At 39.8% G+C, this 23,432-nt stretch overlaps 1 protein-coding gene and 1 long non-coding RNA gene across 3 annotated transcripts; one reads left to right on the top strand and one right to left on the bottom strand.

Annotated features, from left to right (window-relative positions):
* The first annotated feature begins 503 nt into the window (after window positions 1–503).
* Window positions 504–12,628, top strand: LOC146719275 (hatching enzyme 1.2-like). The gene is made up of 10 exons (XM_085462695.1): window positions 504–618; window positions 865–895; window positions 1,105–1,170; window positions 1,324–1,473; window positions 2,661–2,778; window positions 2,911–3,089; window positions 4,744–4,825; window positions 5,535–5,659; window positions 12,055–12,103; window positions 12,415–12,628. Exons 1-9 carry the CDS (start codon window positions 556–558, stop codon window positions 12,096–12,098), a joined length of 858 nt encoding a protein of 285 aa, XP_085318821.1. The 5' UTR covers window positions 504–555; the 3' UTR covers window positions 12,099–12,103; window positions 12,415–12,628.
* Window positions 12,629–13,058: 430 nt separating this feature from the next.
* On the bottom strand, window positions 13,059–22,820 carry LOC146719274 (uncharacterized). Of its 2 annotated transcripts, XR_014921292.1 has the most exons (4): window positions 22,697–22,820; window positions 16,237–16,429; window positions 14,479–14,610; window positions 13,059–14,284 (listed from the first exon to the last, which is right to left on the bottom strand). It is a non-coding gene; the product is annotated as an uncharacterized LOC146719274 (long non-coding RNA). The 2 variants fall into 2 exon arrangements; XR_014921289.1 differs by lacking the exon at window positions 22,697–22,820 and having other exon boundaries at window positions 16,237–17,746.
* Window positions 22,821–23,432: the final 612 nt, after the last annotated feature.

Below are 23,432 nucleotides of genomic sequence, written 5' to 3'. Positions count from 1 at the left end.
TAGGTCATTCACCCACCCCAAGTCTCCTGCAGCCTGGGAGGTTGGTTTTTGTCCTGAGATTGTCTTCAGGCTGTTCCAATTTCATCTTCAGAAAATGAACAGCATGCTCTGGTTAGTCACTAGGAGAGTTTTGAAGCAGTTGGCTAAATGTTAGCAGAGTATAAGGCTGTAAACTTAAGAATTCACCCTATAACTTCTATCAGCAACCACATCTTCAGTGAACACTGACCCCGTGCCACTAACAGCCGCACATACATGCCTGTGCCATAACACTCCTCCACCATGTTTGACAGATTTAAATACATTGATGGTAACTATAATATTTGGACTGTGACATAATATAAAGACAGCAACAGCCTTTTTGTCTAATTTCATAATATGTTGAAACAGACGTGTTTAAGTAACAACTGTCATTTTCAGTTGAGTAATGAGTACTGGTTGAACAGCATGCCATATTAGGACAGAATTCAGCTGGCCTTTCTAACTATATAAGCCGAACACTTGTGTTTTCAGCAGGTATTTTCTCAGTCGGCTGCTCTTCTTCAGTAACCAGCCATGATCCTCCAGGCGGCTGTGCTCAGCGTGTTCTTGTGCTTCGCCCACACTTTTGTTATAGAGGTAAGCGTTGTAGTTAAGTATGCAGACGTAGATTTCCTCTCTGATTTGACCAAGATGTTTTATTTTGTTAAAATGGAATACAAGCTTTCTTCAAAACAAAACATAAGAACACAAAGAGAATACTTCTGTTTTTCATTTTATTAATTTATTGTATAAATTGGAATTTGCAATTTTAATCTTCAAGCATTTTTGAACTTGCAAACAAATCAAATACTAGTCCTTATAAACCCTTTTATCTTATTACAGGCACCTTTTAAAAAAAGTGTTGAAAACTCCGGTAAGACTTTGCTATTTTTTACATTTAGCACTTGTATGTCATCACACTGTGAGATATGCTCTTATTCATGTTGATTTGTATTCATTTATTTATTTATTATAATTGGTCCATATTGGATTTGCCTGACTCCTTGACATGTCTTTGTGATGTTGTAACATGTGACCTTGTCCTTATAGAACAGTCAAACATATGTGCTTCATATTGAACAGGAAACAACACTGAGGGTGATGATTTCAGTATCTCGACACTGCTGGAGAAGGCTAATGCTAATCTTGGTATGTTCAACTTCACTTCAGTTCCTATTCATCAGTAGTAAATATACAGCTTTAGTAACAACATCCAGGGGCTAACCTTAAAAACTGAGTTGATGTGTTAATGAAACCATCGAAAGTACACGGAAAATATGTTTTTCTTTCCATACTTTACAGGAAAGAACTTGGATGAACCTCTGGTCATATTTGGAGACATAGCAGTGCCAACAGGTCTACAGAACGCTGATCCGTGTACGGCTCGAGGCTGTTTGTGGCCTAAAAACAATGGCAGAGTTGTTGTACCTTATCGAATCTCCGACCAGTACTGTAAGTCTAGATACATGGAAACATTCCTTTTTATTGAGCTTTCTGCTAATTTTTCAGGTTTAACTGAAAACTATTAGAATGATTTTCTCCGTCTGTAGGGTTTGTTTTGGGGTTTGTTTTTTTTTCCATTAGTGGGCAAAGCTGCTTCCCAAACCTTTTCCCTCTGAGATTCCACATTTTAGTGTCCTCTAAATACAAAGAGAAATCAACGGGTTCTCATCTCAGGGCTTCAAATACAGCTGTTTGGTCAAAAGACTAAACACTAAACAAGTATTTTAATGACATACAGAAAGGTTTTTGTGTACAGAGAATACAAAGAGTTTAAAAATACTACCAAGGAAACTGAAAAGGACAGTTTATTAAAAAAGGAATTAGTCAGTTACACATAAATTTCCTCCGATATATAAAAAAAAACAACCTAAATATACATCAATCTGTATCAGATAGATGTAATATAAAATTATATATAAAGCTTTGCCAAAGCTTAGCATGGAGACTGATACAAGATATTCAGTCGCAATTTTGAAGACCTTAATGTTGCAGATAAAATTGCTGTTTTCTCGGTTCTAATGCCTTTTTCCTTCCATTGTGCTTTTGGCTCAATCCAACCCAAGAGGCGCTCTTTAATTCAAAAGTGCAGGAACTAGTTAGAGGAAACTACAAATAAAATTTACACCTTCTTCCAGTGTCACAATCAAAAAAAATTATTTATTTTTTTTGGCAAGTTTGACAAGTTTTCTCCAGGGAATTACCTGACAAAGCATCCGGAGTGCCACAGACATTACACTGGGGGTGTCTTGTTATTGAACCTATGATATATCCCAATATAATAACACTCAAAGTTAGTTATAGTTAAGATATGTAGATAAAATGGGACAGATGTATTTTACCCTGAAAATTTCTGTTAGCTATGCCACATCAAAGATACTGGGGGGGAGCAGTTCAATGTTATGACCAATCTTTACAAGCTTCAAGCCAACATAATGAAGAATATTTTATGCTTTCTATAAATTCATTAAAGTTGTACAAAAACATCAGCTGATTTTGAGGCAGTAACATAGATTTGATTGATTTATAGGCCAGTGTAAGTAGTAAGCAGTTACTCAGGAGTAGCAGCATTGTGCTCAGTCTTAGTTGAATATAATGCCACAACAAACTAGAACCACAATACATGTTTTTCTGTGAAGCCCGCAGGGAACGTGACGTCATCGAGCAAGGTCTGAGGTCATTTGAAGCAGCCACGTGCGTCAGCTTTAGGCCCCAGAGCAGAGAAAGAGACTTTCTGGACATTCAGTCTCGTGATGGGTAAGTCCAACACAAAGTAGGCATTTATACTTGAATTCTACAGGCAAACTTTTCATCTAACGCAGGATTTTCTGAGTGAGGAAGCTGTTTTACTGGTTTGTCATAAAATTTTTATTTACCGCTCTTTTTCAGGTGTTACTCTTTTGTTGGGCGTCGTGGGGGTGGCCAGATAGTGTCACTGAGTCGCCAGGGCTGTGTTTTCCACCAGATAGTCCAACACGAGGTGCTCCATGCCCTGGGCTTCGACCATGAACAGACGCGTTCAGACAGAGACCAACATGTACGCATCTTGCTAGAGAACGTCATCCCAGGTGGGTCACATGACAAACAACAGCCAGAAACAACAGTCAGAAAAAATCTTTAAGTGGTCAGGATGACAAAAAAAACTTCTACATAAATGACAGTTCATTTACCAACAGTAGAGCAATAATCATGTTTTTTTAGGATATTTCAAACAACCCAAAGTACAAACAATGTAGGGCAAAATGTGAAACATTCACAATAATCAAATCTGTCTGTGGAATTCTTTTATTTATTTATTAAATTTATTTATAAGTTTGAGACTAATCTATTTGAATTGGAAGAATGTTTTGTTCCTCTGTGCTTTTCAAAAAAAGATGTATGTATATGTGTGTGCAGCACGGTGGCACGATGGTTAGCACTGCTGCCGCACAGCAAGAAGATCCTGAGTTCAATTCCACCATCAGGCCGGGGTCTTTCTGTGTGGAGTTTGCATGTTCTCCCCGTGTTTGCGTGGGTTCTCTCCGGGTACTCCGGCTTCCTCCCACCGTCCAAAGACATGCAGCTTGTGGGGATAGGTTAATTGGTTAATCCAAATTGCCCATAGGTGTGAATGTGAGTGTGAATGGTTGTCTGTCCCTGTGTGTTGGCCCTGCGACAGACTGGCGACCTGTCCAGGGTGTACCCCGCCTCTCGCCCTATGACAGCTGGGATAGGCTCCAGCGCCCCCCGCGACCCTGAAAAGGATAAGTGGACGCGAATGGATGGATGGATATGTGTTGTATATTAGTCTTTTGACCTGCATTCCTTCACTCACTCCAACCTGTCACGGCGGATGGCGCCCCTCCCTGAGCCACTGTCGCCAGAGTGCTTGCTCAAAGGGGGTCATATGATTGTTGGGTTTTTCTCTGTATGTATTATTGGAGGGTCTACCTTTCAATATAAAGTGCCTTGTTATGCTTTGGTGCTGTATAAATAAAATTGAATTGAATATTAACAAAAAGTATTAAAGTTAACCAAGTAATTTTATTGTCCAAACCTGAGTAGTTTTTGTATATTAACCCTGTCATGCATGAATTATGACAAACTCAATCAGGATTTATTTTCTTAAGTATTTGTATTCATCTTTAGGCATGAAAAGATGAACACAAATAAATCCTGATTGAGTTTGTCATAATTCATGCATGACAGGGTTAAATAATAAAATTACAATGAAACATTTCATACATCTATTGTAACATTAAACGACCAGTGGGTGTGACACATCAGTGTGTAATGGTTTATTTTGCAAGTATACCATCAGCAGTGACACAAATACAAGAACACAGCCTTTAAATAGCTGTAAACTGTAGCAACCACCATGCGTGAAAGGGTTAACATAGGCAAACATTATTCAAAATGGAAGTCAGCAGCAAAAGAAGTCACACCTCTTAAGTGTAAAAGTAGCATCAAAATAAATGCACAAGTCACTATGTGGAAGCGCAAGGTGAAATGACTTACAACTGTCCCAGCCCTCCCATGTCCATATGGAGAGCTCTCTCTTTAAAGCTGGAAAGCTCTTGTGTCCATGGACACAAATCAATAGATTTCTTTGTTTTTGTGCAAAGGAAAAAAGTTACCCAGGTGCTCTCACACAGCTGTAGGGTGAACTGAACTTTTGTGACATTTTAATGCTCAGCCTGGAGTAAGAGACAAACATTGACTGAGTTGTTTGAACCCCCACAGGGATGGAGCATAACTTTAGGAAAATCAACACAAGGAACCTTGATACTCCCTATGACTACAACTCTGTTATGCACTATGGAAGGTAAGATATCAGTTCACTCCCTGAACATGCTTCAAATGTATATTTATTTAAAAATTATGTCATAATAACACAGTTTTATTTGACACAGTTTTATCTGTTTTCTGTCCTTTCATTTTCAAGATTTTAATTTTCTACATCCTGTGTACATGTGTGTTGTAATCAACTTCTCTTACCACACTGGCCATTGAGAAAACCAGTAATTCAAACCAGTATAAAGCTGTGGTAACCAATGAAACAGTTTACACATTGAGTGCTATAACAATAATAATAATAACAATAATAATGATGATAATTTTATTATCAGTAATAATATTGCAGCTGCCTACAACGCACACATTTATAGACAAAAGCCACATTAGCTCGTCACAGAGTGCTAGCTTGCTGCCTAACGAGCAAATGCTACATGATGGACAATAATGGCGTGCAGGACTTTGCCTTTGGGCTCTTTTTGGGCAGATGATAAACCTTGAAACATTTATATCCCATTCTGTTAAATGTCTGAAATGGCAATAAGGACTCTGTTTGGCAGAGTCAATTAGGTAATAATTAGGTAGATAATCCTCTTGACTGACCTTTCCCTGCTGCATTGCTCAAGCTGAAGCCCATATTATAATTTCATGTTTTTAGCCTTCTCTTTGTAGTTGTTATAATGACACTTGTTTGAGACTACAATCACAATTTGCCTTACTACTGTGTGTTTGCACCCCAGGTTTGCCTTCTCAAGAGACAGGGAGCCAACCATCGTTCCCATACCCGATGAGAATGTAGCCATTGGCAGAGCTACAGAGATGAGTGCCAATGACATCCTTCGAGTGAATCGCCTTTATACCTGCAGTATGTACCTCGTTTCTTTTCGTTTCTTTTTCTTTCCTTTTTTATAAAGAAAAAAGGAAGCTGGATTAACAGTTGGAAGGTCAGTGGTTCAGTTCTTGGCTACTCCACTCTAAATTCAATTAGTTTAATTCAATTTTATTTTTATAGCGTCAAATCACAACAACAGTTGCCTCAAAGCACTTTATATTGTAAGGTAAAGACCTCCCTCCTGTCTTATAAACAAGTAAACAGAGGTCATGGCAGCCATCTGCTTCGACCGGATGGAGGTTGCAGGAAGTGAGTTTTAGTTTCTGCAGCACTTGGACAGTATTGGACAGTATTTACATATAAATAGTTATTGCACAGTGGTGGTTTATAGAGGGAATCCTTGGAATGTGGGTGGGACTGTGTTTATCAGTGCATGTGTGAGTTCTCTAAAAACTTTAGATAATATCTTTAAAATGATAGCGGCACAAACGAAAATTTTTGTAGCACAAACCAGCAGAAATGTAGCACAATTGATTGACACCAATTTTGTTTGATTTTGTTTGGAGTGGTTAGCACCAGAGTGTGAACAGACAGGAAGTCAGAACATCCAAGTCTGAGGCTCTCGATTTACTGGTGGATTTATGTCCCTGCTCTCACCTATGGTCACGAGCTTTGGGTAGTGACCGAAAGAATGAGATTGTGGATACAAGCGTCAGAAATGAGCTTCCTCCAAAGGGTGGCTGCCCTCTACCCTAGAGATAGGGTGAGGATTTCAGCCATCCGGGAGGGGTTCAGAGTAGAGCCGCTGCTCCTCCACATCGGACGAAGCCAGTTGAGGTTGTTCGGGCATCTGACAAGGATGCCTCCTGGGTGAGGTGTTCTGGGCATGTCCCACTGGGACAAGCCCTGGAGTAGACCCACTGGTGAGATAATATTACACTTGTAGTCAAGACCGCCTAATCCGAGACCAAGAAATAACCAAGTTAAGATGAGACAAAGACCGAGACAAAAAAAGTCTTTAAACTGCAGCCAGATGCTGTTTCGTTTACGGGTGTCAGGCATATTTATGTGTTTTTGCTTTCACACAGCCCTCCTCACCGCTGTCCACTATCTTACTCACTGAGAGGACAGACGCACGCTCCACGTGACTGTCGCGTCTCTCACCCTCTCTGTTTTTCACATAATGATATTATCCTATATCCTCGCATGTGATTGGCCGCAGTATGGAGGGATTGGAGCATAGCTGAGCCCCTGTGTGAGAGCCGAGCAGCTCTCACACAGGAATTTAAGGAAATTAGGTGAGGGTAGAAATGACTGAAAGATTATCAGGCTCTATTTTGAGTTTTGTTCAAAAAAGAATGACTTCATATAGGAAAAAAAAATCACATATGCAGGACACCTTAAACTATTTTTTTAATTAAGCAGCAAGGCAGAACAAAGTCGGGGCTGCATCAAACTGTCTGTATTTCTTAATTGCAAATGGCACCAAATTGTATTCAAACTGAGCCACACTTATGGAGCTCCACAATTCTGTTCCTGGTGTTTTGGTTGACATCTCCTGATGTTCCCATGTCACAGAAACAGGCTCTGTGTTTTGCCTTATATGCATCCACAGCTGTGCCACCAGTTTACTCACATGGACTCTACGAACCAATCAGAAGCTTCTTCAGCTCAGAATGGAATCGTCTGGAGTTTTCTTATTAATTAACAATAAACTTAGTGTATATGTACTCCTACATTTGATGAAAGTGATAAAAATAGAAGCTCTGTCTCTCTTTATTCTGACATTTAACTAATTCGAAAGATATTTCAATATTTATTTATCTAAAACAGAAGTTTACTCTAAACTGATGTTTAACAGTAAAAAAAAGTTTTTATGTTTTTTCCATAAAGTGTAAACATCTGGTTTCAACTGTGAATATCCTGCTGTGTATTGAAATCCCTCTTGTTTTGCATAGATATACTGAACAACATCCAAAGCATAATATATAAAATAACATCTACCAGAGTTTTTTCTTTGAAAGAAGCTCCTTATGTCCATTGTTGTGTTCATCAGTACACAACTGAAACCGATTGAGAGGGTTTGTTTAGCCGTGGAGGGAAACAACTGAAAATATGAAATGAAAGCTAAGACTCTAAAAAATCAGCGTTGCTGTTCGGCTTTTTATTTGTCTATTTGTTGATTCACTCGAAGAGCAAGTAACGCAACCAAGTGATCAGTTTGATATCAATCTTTTGTGATACACCGTCATATTTACATTATTAGTTCAGTATGAATGATTTGCTTTGGTACCTGGTCAAACTTAAGCTCTCCTCTGTCTGCAGCAAACTCGCAGGCAGCAGCTTCTCGCTCACATGTGTGCTGTGCTCAGTCGCCTAGTGCCTGAGCTCGGATCATATCAAAATTAGGGGGAATTTACGACGGTGCGCGCTGTGCTTCGTGTAGAGATGGCACGATACCACTTTTTTATGTCCGATACCGATACCGATATCATAAATTTGGATATCTGCCGATACCGATATGAATCCGATATAGTGTTTTTTAATCAACAAAACTGTTTTTTAAAATATCTTGCTGCATTTTGCAAGTCTGCAAGTTCATACTCAAGTTTAAAACAACAACTACACTAAAGCTATTCTGTTATACCTGTATACAAAAAAAATATTTCATAGTTCAGCAATACTGATCAATCTAATAAACTTAGACCTACACCATCCTCCCTATTCTGGTATTTTAAAGAGTACTTAGCGTAAATATTAAGCAACCTAACTAATAGGGTTCCAACTCCCAGCAACAGCAAAAATAAATAAATAAAAAATAGGGAACCACCCCTCACGCTCCACCTCATGATGCTTAATCGACGTAATCAACCTTAATTTGATGCAGTGTGAAAAAAAATGCACAGAAATCAATTATTTTTCAAGAAATATTAAATAGATTCAACATCTTTCTTCAACAAAATTGCAGACTGCACAGATGGTACCTTCCCAAAGGAAAAAGTACTATAGCTTACTAGGGTATATATATTAGACTTAACAGTCACTATATACAGTAATTGACTTCTATTCATTTTACATCAAATTAAAACTTTGGGTGTCAGATAATTATTTATTAAAAGCTAGACATTTTAAATGAGAATAAGAAAGAAAAGTATGTCTTTGTGCCCCCTTTTCCCTGTTCATGCCCTATCGGCCCCCCTGGCTAAACTTTGCTAGATCCGCCCCTGCACAGTTACCAGCCGTCAGCTACGTAGAAAAAGATCCTCGAGTAGAAAGTAATAATAAATAAATTCTAACAACAGCTGACCAAGCTTAAACGTGCTGCTGTTGTTCAGCCGCTGGTTTCCTCTTTCTGGTGCAAAGTGGGCCAAAAACAAACAAGAGAGACGGACTCGCGACAGAAAAGCCGATCAGCTGATCATTAAGCAGTTTCATGATTGAAGTAGCAGCCGGAGAGCGAGAGGCAGTCGCTTGTTAAGCTTAACGTGGGAATGCTTTACAAACATTCAGAGATGGACTTACACACTTGCTTTACTTCTCTCGGGGATAACTTTGTCGGAGATGAAATGCCAGGTTGCTAGCGAAGCTCCACATGCTATCCAGACCACCGACAGGTCCGGCATGCCACAGCTGCTCTATCACGTGATGCATACTGCTCCGAGTGCTAACGTTCTGAGGTGAGTTACGGCGTGTTGCAAGTTTTGCGAGGTGCTTTCGTGATATTTAATGGATCGGATTACATTTTTTATTTTTCTCCGATATCCGATCCAGTAATTTAGGTCAGTATCGGACCGATACCGATACGTAATATCGGATCGGTCCATCTCTAGCTTCGTGTGTTGTTTTTGTTTTATACAGTTGTCAGTCAGGCATCTAACTAACAAATTACACTCCAAAAGACCCCATGCTTCTGAAAAAATGACCCGGGCTTAAGCCCAGTAAGCCACCCCCCCGCTCCGCTGATGGTTGACTCCAAATCTCCCGAACACTATGTCGATTTGAGAATGCAAGACCGAAACAGCGAGACCAAGACCGAGACCAAAGTCAGTCGAGACCAAGACCACGTAAAAGTGGTCTCGAGACCAAGACCAGTCTCGAGACATCCAACTCTAGATAATATCTCTTGGGTGGTATGGGAACTCCTTGGTGTTCCCCTGGACAAGCTGGAGGAGGCAGCTAGGGCAGGGGTGGGCATTCTCAGTCCACGAGGGCCGGTGTCCCTGCAGGTTTTAGATCTCACCTTGGGTCAACACACCTGAATCACATGATTAGTTCGTTACCAGGCCTCTGAAGAACTTCAGGACAGGTTGAGGAGCTAATTTAGCCGTTTAAATCAGCTGTGTTGGTTCGAGGACACATCTAAAACCTGCAGGGACACCGGCCCTCGAAGCCTGGAGTTGCCCACCCCTGAGCTAGGGAGAGGGAGGTCTGGGCTTTTCTGCTTAGGTTGCTACCCGGCCCCAGAGAATCTGAAGAAAATGGATGGATGTATAGATGTTCCAGGTGTGTCGCCATGTGGGGAAAAATGCTTCAACACATGGTTGGGTTGGTAGTGTTACGGCGGGGTGCGCCGATGTGAATGGAAACAGGACCCAAAAGCAGATGCTGAAAGGCGGAGTTGCTGGCTGAACAGAAGACGATCCTTTATTTGGATGTTGGCACACGAAAAAGCATGAAGCTATGAAAACTAAGAAAACTGTGAACACTCAGAAAACTAAAGGACTAAGAAACTCAGTGAAAATGCGATGACAAACTATGAACACTGAGTAAACTATGACGAAACACTATGGGGATGCAAACAGACGACCTGACAATGACATGCAAAAAACAGAAGGCTTAAATACACACATGAGGTGATCAGGGGAAGTGGAGACACACATGGGAACACAGCTGAACTTAACGACAGGACAGAAGGAGTGAAACTGAATACACTGACCGTGAATACAGACTTTCAAAGTAAAACAGGAAACATGGAGATTAAACAAGACACATGAACCGGGGAGACGTAGTACAGGGGAGATGACATAACTGACAGCATGGACTTGACAATATAAGACACGCAGACATAAACACACGAAGGGCAAGGGAGACTTAATACACGGGTAATATGTACAAATGGCTGGACTGCCTTAGTGACCCTAAACAAAGAATAAACATCAAAATAGGCTAAAACACAAAACACTGGGTCGCACGACCCAGGACCATGACAGGTAGTGTACCGGGGGCTTCTATTTAGGACTACGCTTCCTCCTCACCATCACTCAGCAATCATGTTTTCCCAACTGCTCGGGAAAATCCGATGGAAGAGAACTGACGGGGCCTCCGGAGCTACAAACAAGCTACATTTATAACAAGTATAGTTATTAGTAAAGTAGGCCAAGGGGTAACTAAACATCTGAGCAGGAAAGAGTAGGAGAGACAGGTGAAGAGCTAATGCTAAGCTAGCGAATCCCTAAAGACACAGTGACTGAACACTGTAAATATAATTAGTGGGTGATTCAACAGAGTGTGCTTTGGATAAAGCGCAGGAAGATTACACTATGAAATAAGACGTTATCTATAAGTTTTTAATTAAATTGGCTACACAGATAAGCAATGCAAAAATACCACTGTAAGATAGAACAGGAAGTGATACTCCAGACTGAGACAACACCAAGAAGTATTTTGAAATGACCTTGAGCAAGATACTGAACTCTGAGTCGCTATTGATAAATTTGTGCAAATGTGTGTCTGGTACTTAAGTATAAGAAAGAGCATTTACATGAATGTTTGTGCGACTGGCTAATAAGAATTTTGAGTGCTCAATTAGAGCACAAAAACACTGTATAAGTGCCAGTCTACTTGCCGTTTTTCTGCACCACCTTTAGTTTCCAAACCTACTACTGCACCCATTTGTGCTTAAAGGTTGAGAGGTTTTCAAAATTCAAACAAAATGTAACTGTACTATGAAGCTGTCTCCTCCTCAAATAATAATTATATAAATAGAAAAAGTTGGGACAAGCACAAAAACCTGGAATCCTGTTAACAAACAAGCAGAAAAACCAACGTCACTGGGGTAAAACGTGTTTGAAGATCAAATATGTACACAAAACTGACATTGGGTGATGCAAAATGGAGGGAAGAGGAAGCAATTTCTGTTTGGTATTATTGTCTATAGATAATAATATGCTTCAGAATATCATAACCACGAGAGCATGCTTATTTAATTATCTGCTTTGTGTGCTGAAGACCTTAAATTCTTTCAACCTATCTGCTCAGCCCCCGGCTTACTTTTCTACCTCCACTAGTTTCACAGAACAATCATGGAGACTAGTAAACACCAACATAGATATAGTACATCAAACTGTTCATCAAACTCAGATGTTCATGTGGTGTCTTAAAGAAATGCAGCAGCGTTTAAAGATTTCTCTCTGTTTGTTGTTTGACAGGCTCAAATGTGCCCATACCTGTGCAAAGGAACAAGTTGTTCTAGAAAAAGTAAGTAAATAAGCTCGGATGTTTTCGAATTTTGTTTACTTCATTATAATAGAAAATCATGTTCCTATACATTTATTTTACCAATTAAAGCTTTGTCAGGATAACTTTAGTGGAAACATTTGGTTTAAAACAAAAAACAATGAAATGTCATATATTTTAATTGATCAGGGTCAGAAGCATGTAGCTGGGATGAGTGAAAGGCATATAAACCAGAACACCAGACGAACACATCTCCTCAATTTACAGCCTGTGTTTGTGATTTTTTTGTGCAGATACTACATATGTGTAACATCTTCTTTCTGTTTCCACAGACAACCAAGAGATGGGAGAGATTGATGCAGCTTGAATTTTATGCTTTTCAAATTTGCCTGAAATAGCTTTGTTTAAAATGAGAAATGAAAATGTATCATTGTCTATACTTTTCACCTGTCCGTTGACTTAATCCCAATCACGCTTGTGTAATTGCTAGTCAGCTGTATGAAATACTAAAAAATGAACAAAAATAAACATTCATTTTCATTTCTAGTAAGTTTGTTTCTTTATTCCACAAATCCTACAAGTCTACAGGTCAAAAATACACATTTAACAAGTAAAGATATGAACTCAGTCTTGTACTAGTATTTTCCTGACAAAAAGATATAAAACCAAAGGTTAATCTACTTAAGTAACAGTCAAACAGAGTGGAAATGGCTTTCAGTGAGAAAAACAATATTATTTTCCCAGTATTACTCTCCTCAAAGTAAGAGTAAGGCCAGTCAAAAGAGTAAGTGAAATGCACACCGCCTTCGCTCCATGTTGCTTTACTGTTGACTGAACTGCTAACTTGGGGTTTGCTCTCTCTGTTAGTACAAGAATTAATAATTGATCAACAAATTGATTTACTCTGACTTACAGAAACCTGGTTGCAGCAGGATGATTATATTAGTTTAAATAAATCAACCACCAATCATCAATCAAATGTGTTATGTACTGCTGTACTTTATTCACAATGAGTAAATAAGAATTTCATTAAAATGACTTTATTTTGGACTGTCACTTTAATTTTGTTTATACAGTACCAAATCCAAACAACAGTCGCCTCATGGTGCTTTATGTTTAAGATAAAGACCCTACAATAAACCCCAACAGTAAGATGAGCCCCTGTTAACAAGCACCTGGAGTCAGTGTGGAGGAAGAACTCCATTTTAACAGGAAGAAACCTCCAGCAGACCACGGCTTAGGGAGTGACAGCCGGTTTGAGGGGAGGACAAAGGGCAGAGAGGCAAATATTAACTTCATGTGGCCTACAGATTAGCTCGACAACAGTGCATAGAGGGCTTCATGGAATGGGTTTATATGGCCAAGCAGCTGCATCCAAGCCTTACAACATCAAGTGCAACACAAAACATCAGATGCAGTGTTGTAAAGCATCATTGTGAGGGGCGCTTTTTGTTAGGAGCTGGGCTCTGTCTTAGATCCAGTGAACTAGTGTTGGTGTGAGGGTCTTGGGGTTTGGGGTCTGGGATGCAGGGGGCCTGCAAGGAGTATGGAGCACCAGTGCCCGGAGTCGCCAGTTTCATGGTTTGGTCTCTCCATGCGCAGGGGGGGTCCACGCCTCCGCAGGGGGGTCCACGCCTCCTCGGATGCACTATCATGTGGAGCGAGCTGGCCCATGTTGGGAGGTACGATCTGCGCTTTAGGGAATCTCAGGAACCTCAAGGACCTTTGGGGGAAGCAAAATCCCACACCTAAGCAGCAGGCGTGGGGCATTTTGGGTAGGTTAGGGGCAGCTTGTCTTGTCCTTTCTTTGTGTGTGGATAACTGGCATGGGATGCAGCACATGGAAATCTGCAGCAGTGCAAGGCTGTTGTTACAGCCCTTCTAGGTAAACACAGTTCAAGTGCTGCAGTAGAGAAAACCTGACAAAATTGCACGGCAAAAAAAAAAGAAATAAATAGAGAGCAACTTTCCCCTGGCTGCTACACACCTATCTTTCATTAAAAAATGTAAACCATTATGTGACTCACAATTCAAATCATGTAATTTTATTTATAGAAAATAACATTTTTATTTCTTTAAATAAAGAAAGTTTTAACAAAGCTAACACAATAGCTCGATGATAAGCATAAACTTGTTGCCGTCACATTACGCAGCACATTTTAGGAGAGCTGGTCTGGGAGTTTGCCTTCTGTCGGATGAACTCTGGATAACAAACCAGAAGAGGAAAACAGAGAAAAGAAAAAAAAGTAGACACATTCCAGTGAACAAACAGAAAAACAGTCTTACGGCATTATTGGTCTTTCTGTGGAGAAATATTGTTAACTAATATTGTATGACTGTTAAAACTGACAAATAGTCTGACCAGTGAAAGGAAGTGACCTCCCTGATTAGCTCACCTGCCAAATCTGTCCGGGAGATTTCCACCAACCCCTCATAGAGGCCTTTGGTAGGGTTTTCTCCAGCTACGAGCACTCCATGAAGCCAGATTAACAGCATCCGGTGACCATGATCTTTGAAGCTTTTCTTACCTTCAATTTAGATTTATATCAAGAATTATCCATCTGAACTTTTAGTTAAACACAGTCACTGTAGACAGTTCTTATACCATCAGAACATTTATAGAATCACAGTAACTAACTAGTTCATATAGTCCACTGGGTCTGTATTGTAACCACAGACCAGCGTTAAGCAAGCGAGGTACTTGGCCAGTAAGCAAAGCTGAATGACATCCTGATATCTTACATTTTAAGTGCTCCAACAAAATGAAACAATATTTTATTTTATATAATTTAATATTTTATTTAAAGTTCAACTTTAAATTAAAAAAAAGGTTCAACAGGTTAAAAGTCAAATAGAGTTTAAAAGCAAGGTGTCAAAGATCTGGCATTTGGAATTAAAGAAAAAAGCTGTGCCCAGAATGTAACTCTTGCAACAGTGTACAAAAGCTGAAAAACTTATTACAATCCATGTTGCAAACTGCTGTCATCTTGGAGAGACTGCTCTTGGTTGGAGGACCAATCTACCCAAAGAGAAAGATTAGCAATTATATCCAACTATGTCCAACAAGGACAAGTGTGGGTTTGGATGGACGGAGGTACAGTATCTACCATTCAGGAGGAGGGCAATCTGGTGGGCAGTTTAGCCAAGTTATTGGCCAGTAGTTGGATGGGACCGGCCCCTTCTTGGGATCCTTGGGGATCAGGACAGCCTTCGGTTAGACATTCCGGGTGGGTCTCAACCATTAGCACCTGGTTCATTTGTGCTGCAGGATGCTAATGGAGTTAGCTTGTTAGCTTCCCTATCCAGTAGGTGTTAAACATGGCAGGGAATGGTGCTGTCCAATCCCTCTGCTTGACATGTCTGCCACTGTGATGGTTACTGGATCCTTTCAGGGAGGTTGTTGCAGTCTGCTCTTAGATCCACTAGGCACTGAGCATTTCTGTTATGTGTTGCATCCTTCTTACATATACTCTTCAGTATTGCTCTGTCTCCAGCGTTGGCGGGGCTGTTCTCATTTTGTTCTGCTGCCATTCAGACTATACTTTGGGTAGTTCAGTGGAGAACATCTGGTTTATTCTCCTGGCTTTTATCTCTCTGGTTAACCAAGATTCAGGTATCAGGTATAGGCAGTTGTAGTTGTGCTTCAGGTCATCATTATAAGACAAGATATTGTATGATAATAGACGTTTTTCTACAAAAAAGTGATGTTGTAAAAAAACCAAAAGAAAAACAACACCATCTGCTCTCTGAAATATTAAGGATTAAGCATCCATTTACTCATGTCAGACTATCCATATATTCTAAATAGATCTGTAGTTCATTTGTTGTAGTAGAATTGTAGAAAGAATTCTTGATCTGGGTTAAAATTGACCTAGACCAGAGTTAATCACCTCAGGTACTCAGAATGCTGTAGAGTGAATCAGTCAGTGCCAAATTTGAGAATTTATTTTCAATAAAATCACTGGACCCATGAAACAGTGCTTCTATGGTTCTGGACATTACAGGCCTTATATTACAGTTTTTCAAACTTGTATGATTTCCTGTGTAAAGATTTATATATATATATATATGAAAAAACCCAACAAGTACAAAAAAGGTAATAAAAATAGCAATAAAACTGTCAATAATTTTTTTAGGAACTCAGCACTGCTCACCTGTCCACTGTTGTTCTATAGCTTGTATATGTGCTTCACTAAAGTCCCAATGCTGAGCGAGAATCTTCCACTCCCAATAACACAGATGCTTTGTGGCGAGGGTCCATAAGACAGAACGGAAGTGCTGTGTCTCTGGCTGATGGTCCTGTTTGAAGCTCAGAGGTCTTCTTACCTGCTCACATCCCCCGTGATCCTGAATTCAACAGGGAGAAAGTTTTGTGAGTCGTTCGAAGTTAAAAGGATGTTATCACGTTTTATGCATATGATGTACAAAGAAAACAAACTCTCAGTACCTCTTGCTTTTAAAACTAGCACAAAGAATTTACAAGATACTTAGCTGGTTTGTTAAATACCTTCTCCAGGAACAAAAGGCAGTACACAGCTGTTTTACACCTTAAGCTTCACACTCCCTTGCTACCTCCAAAAGTCATTTCCTTCTAAACCTAATAAGTGGTTTTGTCATCTAGCAAGAACTGCAATCAAGCATTTGCAATAACTAATAAAAAAAGCACTTGGGACAATTGTGTTGGTGACAGCTTTTGTTATAATATCAATAATATTCATATGAATATGGGATACTGTTACATGTTTGCACAGACTTTTGTGGAATATGGAGACACTCCTGGCATTATATGAGCAAAGTGAGACTCATTTTTTAGGGTTGGTGGAGATGAGTGTGAAGATCCAAACAATCCCTGTCAGTGATGGAGAAGCTTTGATGAAAATATTTGGTAAAAAGTTCACCAGCATGAAGGAAATGAAGTTTCAAACTTTCCTTAGGAGGAGCCCAGCACGCCTGCTTAAAGAAAAGTGAGTGTGGCGATGTGGATGCTTGCAGCGACTGCTGTATAGAGGCCATCCTGCTACACATGAAACACATCAGAGTCATAACTGTTATTTTAGTCACGTGTTTGTTTATTATCCTTATTGTTTTATCTGGGACTGTTTGCAGACATCTCAGAGAGAGGAGACACCAGCATCTGAACAGAGACTCAAACCAGCAACCTGCAGCTCCCTGCTTGGCTGCTCCAGTTTTCTCCTCACTCATGTTGCCCACCAGTGATTTCTAGCTGCCCACCCACACAGCAGGCTAGAATATGCGCTGAGCCTCAGCACCCAATACTTGGACATGTTTTCTTTATTAAATAATGAACCAGACCCCAAAAGTAAACAGCTGTTATTGCTAGGCAATGGGAGCAGCCTTTGGCGATGCAGCACCTGACATTCCTGACCATGTGGGCGGAGCATGCATGAAATGGAATGTTCAGTAGAACTGTGCAACACAAGCACTTAGTTCCAGCATGTTTCATTGTATCCAGACACAGCTAGAGACACATCTACAGCAGCATCTCTGTGCAGGACAAACGACAGTTGACGAAGAAACATCGAAAACTTCACTTCACTCCTCTACAAAACGTTGGCTCCTTTGTTTAAAAGGCCAAAATGAATCAGGGGAGAACGAGAAGAGGATCGGCGAGTGCTTCACCTCACAATTCAGTACAGCTGATTAACCTGCAAGAACTTCAAATGATACAGGCTGAAAATATCAAATTAAAAGAAGAGGCAGAAAAATCAAGAGGAGAAGCTAAAGATTCAAAGTTTGAAACTGATGTAGTATTGCAGGAATTACTGCATGTGGGTCTCAAACTTAAAGGAGAGAAAATGGGAAAACAACAGGCAGAAAAGGAGAATGAAAAGATGAAGAAAGAACTGTTGGAAGCTCAAAAAGCATTGGAGGAAGAGAAAAGCACAGCACAAGAAGCCAACAATAAATATCAAACTGCAAAGAAGGAGGCAGGAAATGTGATGCAGGAATTACAGGAGGTGCAGGAAGCTTTTGAAGAGGGAAAAAAGAAAATGCAGTTGGCAACACAAGACGCTGCAAATGTAACAGCTGAAGCTGAAACACTAAGAAAGGAATTACTGCATGTAAAGCAACAACTTGAAGAGGAGAAAAGACGTAAAGATGAGGCAGAAAATGAGATTGAAAATTTGAAGAAAGAATTGTTGGAAGCTCAAAAAGTGTTGGAGGAAGAGAAAATGAAAATACAGGAAGCAAAGAAAGAAATGGAAGATACAAAGAGTCACAATGAAAACATGAAGAAGGAACTGATGAAAGTACAAGAAGAACTTGCAGAAGAGAAAATTGAGGTGAAGGTATTCAAGAAAGAAATGACGGTGACCAAGAAAGACTGCAAAGACGCACTGAAAGAAATGCGAAAGCACAAAAAGGAAGCTAAAGAGCTCCTCAAACACAAAGGGAAACTGGCCAAACAGCAGCTGAAAGAAAAATTTAAAGATGCCGAGGAGCAGCTCAACAAGACCTTAAACGAACTGAAGGCAAAAGAAAAAGAAAAGCAAGCTGAGGACAGGAGGGGATTCTGGAGCAGACTGCTGAGAAAGAACTGACTCAGCAGCATCAATAGTTTCTTCCTCCTAATGTTAAAATCTCCACCTTTCTTTCACCCCATCCTTCTTCTTGGGACGTTTGCTTGTTTTTTAAAAACTGAAATGCACAAATAAAATTGCCATAACTTGACCTCATGTTGCCTGCTTCTTTTCTTGTGTGTCTGTGGATGTAAAACAGTAACACACTTTCTGCTCTGTGTCTTTAATTGTAAATAAATGCAATATGTTTTCATTTTAAAATGCAGTGCAAAAAACTTCTGCTCTGAATCTTTTTTTTAGCAAAAAGCTTTTTGTTGGCTGTTGTGGAAGTTTTCCATTTAAATAAAGCTGCAGACGAGCGGTGAGCGGTAGCTAACATTCTTTAATCAAACACACAAAGAACAGACAACCAAGCTTGATGAAGTCCCTGCATGACCGCGGGACAGACGGTCAGCAGAGTCTGAGCCCAGCATGGCTCTCAGTTAAATACCTTCTCCAGGAACAAAAGGCAGTACACAGCTGTTTCACACTCCCTTGCTGCCTCCCAGAGTCCTCAAAGACACAAAAGACTCTTCCTGTGGAGTTTTCTGCTTCCCCCAACTTCCTTACTACACCCCCACCATTTGTCTTACTGTATGAGTGTGAGACATGTTAAAATCCAGTTGCACCAAGGCATCATACAATAAAATAATGTGATTAATACATAAGTAAAAGAAATTCCTATACATGCCCCTTCCTGATTTCTTATGTTTTAACATGTTTGTTACACTTACATGTTTCCAATTTCAAATGTTAACACAGATGTTCAGAGTAAATACAGATTGTAGTTTTTCAAATGATGATTTAATTTAGTTTGGGGAAACAGCTCCAACTTTACCTCATGTAGAAAAAGTCATTTCCTTCTAAACCTAATAAGTGGTTTTGTCATCTAGCAAGAACTGCAATCAAGCATTTGCAATAACTAATAAAAAAAAGCACTTGTGACAATTGTGTTGGTGACAGCTTTTGTTATAATATCAATAATATTCATATGAATATGGGATACTGTTACATGTTTGCACAGACTTTTGTGGAATATGGAGACACTCCTGGCATTATATGAGCAAAGTGAGACTCATTTTTTAGGGTTGGTGGAGATGAGTGTGAAGATCCAAACAATCCCTGTCAGTGATGGAGAAGCTTTGATGGAAATATTTGGTAAAAAGTTCACCAGCATGAAGGAAATGAAGTTTCAAACTTTCCTTAGGAGGAGCCCAGCACGCCTGCTTAAAGAAAAGTGAGTGTGGCGATGTGGATGCTTGCAGCGACTGCTGTATAGAGGCCATCCTGCTACACATGAAACACATCAGAGTCATAATTGTTATTTTAGTCACGTGTTTGTTTATTATCCTTATTGTTTTATCTGGGACTGTTTGCAGACATCTCAGAGAGAGGAGACACCAGCATCTGAACAGAGACTCAAACCAGCAACCTGCAGCTCCCTGCTTGGCTGCTCCAGTTTTCTCCTCACTCATGTTGCCCACCAGTGATTTCTAGCTGCCCACCCACACAGCAGGCTAGAATATGCGCTGAGCCTCAGCACCCAATACTTGGACATGTTTTCTTTATTAAATAATGAACCAGACCCCAAAAGTAAACAGCTGTTATTGCTAGGCAACGGGAGCAGCCTTTGGTGATGCAGCACCTGACATTCCTGACCATGTGGGCGGAGCATGCATGAAATGGAATGTTCAGTAGAACTGTGCAACACAAGCACTTAGTTCCAGCATGTTTCATTGTATCCAGACACAGCTAGAGACACATCTACAGCAGCATCTCTGTGCAGGACAAACGACAGTTGACGAAGAAACATCGAAAACTTCACTTCACTCCTCTACAAAACGTTGGCTCCTTTGTTTAAAAGGCCAAAATGAATCGAGGGAGAACGAGAAGAGGATCGGCGAGTGCTTCACCTCACAATTCAGTACAGCTGATTAACCTGCAAGAAGAACTTCAAATGATACAGGCTGAAAATATCAAATTAAAAGAAGAGGCAGAAAAATCAAGAGGAGAAGCTAAAGATTCAAAGTTTGAAACTGATGTAGTATTGCAGGAATTACTGCATGTGGGTCTCAAACTTAAAGGAGAGAAAATGGGAAAACAACAGGCAGAAAAGGAGAATGAAAAGATGAAGAAAGAACTGTTGGAAGCTCAAAAAGCATTGGAGGAAGAGAAAAGCACAGCACAAGAAGCCAACAATAAATATCAAACTGCAAAGAAGGAGGCAGGAAATGTGATGCAGGAATTACAGGAGGTGCAGGAAGCTTTTGAAGAGGGAAAAAAGAAAATGCAGTTGGCAACACAAGACGCTGCAAATGTAACAGCTGAAGCTGAAACACTAAGGAAGGAATTACTGCATGTAAAGCAACAACTTGAAGAGGAGAAAAGACGTAAAGATGAGGCAGAAAATGAGATTGAAAATTTGAAGAAAGAATTGTTGGAAGCTCAAAAAGTGTTGGAGGAAGAGAAAATGAAAATAGAGGAAAGAAAGAAAGAAATGGAAGATACAAAGAGTCACACTGAAAACATGAAGAAGGTACGGTGGCCCCTAGAGACAAAGCACGTACAAACTCCAAAACACTTACAAAATCCAAAACACGTGCAAAATCCAAAACACATGCAAGCTCCAAAACACTTACAAAATAAAAAACACATGCAAAAGACAAAACACGTACAAAATATAAAAAACATGCAAAATCCAAAACACGTACAAAATACAAAACACGTGCAAACTCCAAAGCACTTACAAAATCCAAAACACGTGCAAACTCCAAAACACTTACAAAATAAAAAACACATGCAAAAGACAAAACACGTACAAAATACAAAACACATGCAAAATACAAAACACGTACAAAATACAAAACACATGCAAAATACAAAACACGTACAAAATACAAAACACGTACAATATACAAAACACGTGCAAAATACAAAACACGTGCAAACTCCAAAACACATGCAAAATACAAAACACGTACAAAATACAAAACACGTACAATATACAAAACACGTGCAAAATACAAAACACGTGCAAACTCCAAAACACTTACAAAATACAAAACACATGCAAAATACAAAACACGTACAAAATACAAAACACGTACAAAATAGTGATGGGATTTCCGGCTCTTCGGTTCGGCTCACTAAAAAGAGCCGGCTCTTTCGGCTCCGAACCGGCTCTTCAGGTTGTTTTGTTGCTTTAATTAATTTATTATTAACAATAATATAAAATTATGCACAAAAAGAATTACTAACGTAAAACAAAGTGGTTTTATTTATATACCGGTATGTTTATATATAAATATATGCGGTGGCCCCTAGAGACAAAACACGTACAAACTCCGAAAAACATTTCTAGCATGAACTGAACTTCCAAAGCAGAGCTACTAGATCACTTAAATGACACAATTGAAAGCATGTGTGTATTGTTTGTGTATTTATACACAGGCACTCATATATATTCAAATAATTTAAAAAAAAGTTCATTTACCTGTTACCATCACACACCAAATCCGGTTGTTGGTACTTGCTGGCTTGTGTAGCCACAAGATACCAAAAGCTCCACACTGCGCCCAGCATCCTGGAGCACTTCTGTTGTCTTTTGTACGTGTTTTGAGTTTTTATGTGCTTCTGAGTTTTTACATGCTTCGGAGTTTGTACGTGTTTTGGAGTTTGCACATGCATCAGAGTTCGTACGTGATTTGAAGTTTGTATGTGCTTTGTCTGTAGGGGCCACCGTAAATATACTTTTATTTATTCACTCCACATAAAATGTAATAAATAAATCATATAATACAAAAATCAACTATTCACATTTCAACTTTTAACTATTTAAATTTTCAGCTTTTTCCTTTTACAAATTTAAAGTGAAAACAACACAAAACACTGCAAACCACAACCCAATTAAATATAAATTAAAATATCAAAACAAAAAGAACATGCATATTCTCTGTCATATGGGCCTGGATGAATAAACTTTCTGAATCCTTTATCATCTGCAACCGAAAATAGTTGTGGATGATTACTATACCTTTCTAATGTCACGTTTTTGTCCCTGGCTCTCTTTGTCTCTCTCTCCATCTGGCTCTGTTCCTGCTACTGAGTGTAACTACCGCCCCTCCCCCCTCTGCCCAGCGTAAAGCACAAGGCTCACGTGCAGGCGAGAGAGAGGGTGAGAGAAAGAAAAAGAAAAAAAACCCCACGTGACGGCTCGCGATAAGGAGCCGGCTCGTGTCGTTCACGTCAAAGAGTCGGCTCTAAGAGCCATTTCGTTCGCGAACGACCCATCACTAGTACAAAATACAAAACACGTACAAAATACAAAACGCGTGCAAAATCCAAAACACATACAAAATACAAAACACGTGCAAACTCCAAAACACATGCAAAATACAAAACACATGCAAAATACAAAACACGTGCAAAATCCAAAACACATGCAAAATCCAAAACACGTGCAAAATCCAAAACACGTGCAAACCCCAAAACACGCGCAAACCCCAAAACACGCGCAAACTCCAAAACACAACGGAAGTGCTCCAGGACGCTAGGGGCAGTGTTGAGCTTTTGTTACCTAGTAACTACACAAGCCAGGAAGTACCAATGACCGGATTTGGGGTCTGCAGCCTTAAAGGCCGCATTTTAAGGCTGATTATGTCACAGCGACACGACAAAGACTGTCCCAATTCAAAGGCTGCTCGAAATGCGGCCCTCAAATGTGTCCTTAATTTCCCTGAATTTTAAGGATGGGTCTGTGTAGCCTTCAT

This window comes from Copadichromis virginalis, linkage group LG1 (genome assembly GCF_057382275.1).
Source record: "Copadichromis virginalis isolate Kocher_CV1m ecotype Utaka linkage group LG1, C_Virginalis_male_GT1.1, whole genome shotgun sequence".
Classification (NCBI taxonomy): domain Eukaryota; kingdom Metazoa; phylum Chordata; class Actinopteri; order Cichliformes; family Cichlidae; genus Copadichromis; species Copadichromis virginalis.
This window is presented reverse-complemented; position numbering and strand designations above follow the sequence as displayed.

Excerpts from the sequence above, each read along its gene's own strand:
- LOC146719275 (XM_085462695.1), top strand. The coding sequence starts at position 556 with ATGATCCTCCAGGCGGCTGTGCTCAGCGTGTTCTTGTGCTTCGCCCAC. Across the intron at positions 619-864 it reads CCCACACTTTTGTTATAGAG|GCACCTTTTAAAAAAAGTGT; the intron begins GTAAGCGTTGTA and ends ATCTTATTACAG. Across the intron at positions 1,474-2,660 it reads TCGAATCTCCGACCAGTACT|CCCGCAGGGAACGTGACGTC; the intron begins GTAAGTCTAGAT and ends TTTTCTGTGAAG.